The 3,945-nt window shown below is 51.6% G+C and overlaps 1 protein-coding gene across 1 annotated transcript; it reads right to left on the bottom strand.

Moving 5' to 3' along the window:
- Positions 1 to 1,108: 1,108 nt before the first annotated feature.
- Positions 1,109 to 3,211, bottom strand: PV07_07303 (uncharacterized protein; the record flags this gene model as incomplete). Its single annotated transcript, XM_016394371.1, has 2 exons — positions 1,109 to 1,207; positions 1,259 to 3,211. 2 exons carry the CDS (start codon positions 3,209 to 3,211, stop codon positions 1,109 to 1,111), a joined length of 2,052 nt encoding a protein of 683 aa, XP_016247790.1.
- Positions 3,212 to 3,945: the final 734 nt, after the last annotated feature.

Here is a 3,945-nt window from a genome sequence, read left to right as displayed (position 1 = left end):
CTAGCTTCCTCCCGCCTGACTACATTCGGCGCACACCTACCGGCGAAACACCTACCACAATCGAGAATTTTGATAAAGCGTTTGAGGCGAACCCAGACTTTGCCCAGATCAAGGTAGACTTATTGCTCGCCATTGGCCCCATAATATATTTGCTCAGGGAGTGCTCAGGGAGCGACCAGAGAGCACTCAGTTAAAACTCAGGTTAAAGCGGCCTTCGCTCACCCTCTAGGATCAAACCGTAAATGGCAATTAGGTTTTTCGTTCTCGAGTACGGGTAGTGTCTCGTACATACTACACCACACATCCCCTACGACCAATTAGTACGCAAGCGATTAGTCGAAAAGGGCTAGCATATACACATCCATACAAGTACACACCCAGGGACATAACATGACATGATACACGTTAGTATTGCCCCATGCGAGGGCCGATGCGCTCGGTGGAGTGAGTGTTCGTACGGATTAGATAATTCAAGCACCAGGGCTACAGGCTGACCAAGCTTGCATGCCCGCATGCCTTCGCGGTACATACGTACCTCCCTACTCTGGCCGAGTACACACGAGTGCGTGATCGATGGGATGCACGGAGTCTTCACAGGCCAGGATGGCTGGCTGGCTGGTTGGTAAGCTGGCTGAGTGAGTGATCCTCTTCCTCCAGGGAGCAACCCCACACTGGGAACCATTGTTTGAGCTTTGGGAGGCTTTTAACCAACATTGAAGGACTATGGACTTGATCTGCCTCTTTGCCTCGATACAAGATTTCCTATCCTGAGTTTCCCAATTGGTTGGACTCGACCCTTTGACGGGCTGTCCCCTTGCCTCCATCTCACATTCCAGACAGCTGCAGACTGGACAAGGACCATCTGCGAGATTGTCCCAACAGAGCTCGTCGACGTCCTCCTGGTCCGACCACCACTGATACCAGCTCCATCATGTGCACAGTAGCTCCATCGCCTGTTCATCAGTTTGTCTCCTGTAACAGCTCTTCGCGTCAGCTCCACATCATTCTTGCAGCCTAGCTATTTCCACCAGCACCAAGACTCGTTCCTGCCATGCAACCACAGTGACGCCCGCCGCTTGATTTCTGTGTAGCCTTCACCTGACCTTGTTCAGGCAATGACCTCAAACAGCACCAGCTGGTTCGTCGGTAAAGATTCACTCGCACATTTTTTGGGGGGACCGTTGGACAAGATAGATCGGCGACTATGCTAGTCTCGATCTCCTCAGCCCATTCGAGCCGCGTGCTTTTGGATATTCACCGGCAGCGAAACCACCAAGTCCAGGTCTCGGTTTCTGTTGGGGTTGTCCATTTGCCCCGTGTGTGGCACGGTCAAGACAACCAACGTCATCGGCCCTTGCCAGCAGATTTGGACAGAATATTGAAACTTGAGGACAGTTGCACCGTTTGGACCTGTCTCAAGCCGGAATCCACATCGCTCCAAACTCTCGAGTTTCACCTTCATCTCACCCTCGGCCTCAATAGAGCCAAAGCCTGTGTCATCCTTGATTGCAATGTTGAGGGAGAGCGGGAAAACTGGGTTCTCCATGACAAAGGCACCCGTTTTGGGAAACACCTTGGCCGGGTCGTTCAAATTGTCGTCCTTATCGATCAGGTTTGTGGTATTTCTAACATGTGTGCGGCCAAAGCAACTTGTGAGATCATCGTGAGTAACAAATGTAGTGCGAGCAACTCTCCTCAAGGCGCCCCTCTGAGCCGTAAGGGCTAGGAAATTGCCTTGGGCAACGGCCGGATGGTTGATGAAGTCTCCCACCATATACACATTGATTCCCTTTTCGTGATAGCGACGCTCGAAAGCTGCCAGGATGTAAGGCGGACGACTTCCCCAACCGGTGAGACCAATCGAAGCAGAAGGCTGAAAAAGGCCATGGTCCCGCATTTCCTTTTCCACCTGGTGGAAGATGTTCTGAAGCCAGTTGTCGAATATTTTCTGCATCGTCCCTGGGTTTAAAAAGAAGTGACCATTGACGAAGAAGTCCGCGTACAAGAGTGGTTTGCGTCTGCATGGGACCCGAAGTTCACAACGTCGCGCATGACTGTCGGCCGTTCTCTTCTCGCGTTCGAACTGTGTTGCTAAAGCTTCCAAGAAGTCAGACTCACTTCCGTTGAATTCAGGCGCAAGCTGAAGCACGCTCCCTGGAAGTTGCGTCCGTAGAAGTTCCTTGAACACTTCGTTGATCTTCAGTGACCCGTCCATAGTGCTAGCGCCGAAGTTGTCTCCAAACATGACAGTAGCGTCATCAATGTTGTCAGGGCGCAGGCAGCAGATATCAGTTGTGCCACCACCGATGTCAACCACGGTCGTGGCGTGGAGTTGCTGCGTCTGTGTCATGCTGGTGTGAGTTCGTTGTATGTTGGTAATGATGTGAAACAACGCGGCAGACTTCGCCTCGAAAAGGAGCGAGGTGCTCCGTGGGTACCCAGCACGAGCCAAAAGCAGACAGTAAGTGTTCAGCATAGAGTCGTGGAGTCGGTCTGCCCGCTCATAGTCCTCTTGTACAAGTGCTGGGGCAGAAACTGCGACATGGACATTGGCTTGAAATAGATTCACCACATTTTCGACGGTCATGTTATGGGTTGTGGCGCAGTGTTTCATCGTGAGACGCCAAAGGAAGTTGAAGAACAACGTGATCAAGTCGTGCATCGAATTCACAGTGCAAGGTTCGAACTGGCCTGTCAACGGATCTTGAGTGTACATCTGATTGGACATCGTCTCGAACTGGATCTTCCGTATGGCATCTTCGTGTTGGGCCTTGAGTGACTGGAGCATGCTAGCTGAGAGCGGGTCCCTGGGGGTCTCGTGATATGTAGGTAGTAGTGCCATCTTCATCAGCTCAATCTTGGTAAGGAGACGACTGGAAAGGCTATCACCGGGAAATTCTCCTAGCTTGAGCACCAGGTACGTGTTTCCATTACTGGTGATGTCCCCATAGACGAAAGCGACGGATGGAATTCGATGACTTGAGACGTCACTTGGCTCACAGATCACGTTCTGGGCCAGGGCACGCTCTGACAATGACGTGATACCGGCGACCTCGTCATAGCAGATCGACGAGGTGGTCGTCCCAAAATCAATGCCGACGTGAAGGCGTTGTGTTGGGGTAGAGTGGCTCTGCGGACCCGGCTTGGAGGGGCCATCTTTGTTTCGAATTGTGAGTTGCTGAAGGTGAGGGAGGAGATTAGAGGACTCCATGGTCCAGATTGAGAATCCTGGCAAGACAGGAGGTGGAAGGAGGGTTGTGACGGTATCTGGTGCGATTTGCAGAAGGGAGAGCGAGAATTTGTACTGAGGATGAAGGCAGGAGAACTCAGTGCCTTGCAGGAGAGGCAGCGATGGTGTGTTGGAAGTGAGAGAGGCAGTGATGGCGTGCTAGAAGTGAGTGAGGCAGTGGTGAGTGGTGAAATGTCTCGTCCTCACTCTCCTCATGTGAAGTCGCCGTAAGTGAAGCGCAGGCAGCAAACATGTTGTTGTGATTGTGACCGTCACTGGCGGCCATTTGCATTCAATCAAGTCATCAATCAACCAGTGAATCAGAGAATCAATCATCTGTCCATTCATTGGTTCAATCAGTCAATCATTCAAAGCCGGCCTCCTATTCAGACAAAGGAATCTGTCCAAACCTGAGTCACGAAATGCCCCCAGCCACTTTCTTTGTGCTGACGATGATTCCAGACAACAGAGATAAAGAAAAGATGAAGCCGGATGCAGAATCCCCTCCAGTGCGAACACAGAGATACGGTCCTGAAAGCAAGCCGCAGCAATCTTCTTGATTGCCTTCTCCCCACGGCCCTCGTCCAGTCCTTCCTCTCTTCTCGTCCTTGAGTCACTGCGCCTCCTTCAGACACTATTCTAGTATAAATCTATCAGCATTGTCCAGTTTACATCTCACACTGCCTCGTCCAAAATGACAAAGAACAGCCGTCCCC

Source organism: Cladophialophora immunda (assembly GCF_000835495.1).
Source record: "Cladophialophora immunda strain CBS 83496 unplaced genomic scaffold supercont1.4, whole genome shotgun sequence".
In the NCBI taxonomy this organism is placed as follows: Eukaryota; Fungi; Ascomycota; class Eurotiomycetes; order Chaetothyriales; family Herpotrichiellaceae; genus Cladophialophora; species Cladophialophora immunda.
This window is presented reverse-complemented; position numbering and strand designations above follow the sequence as displayed.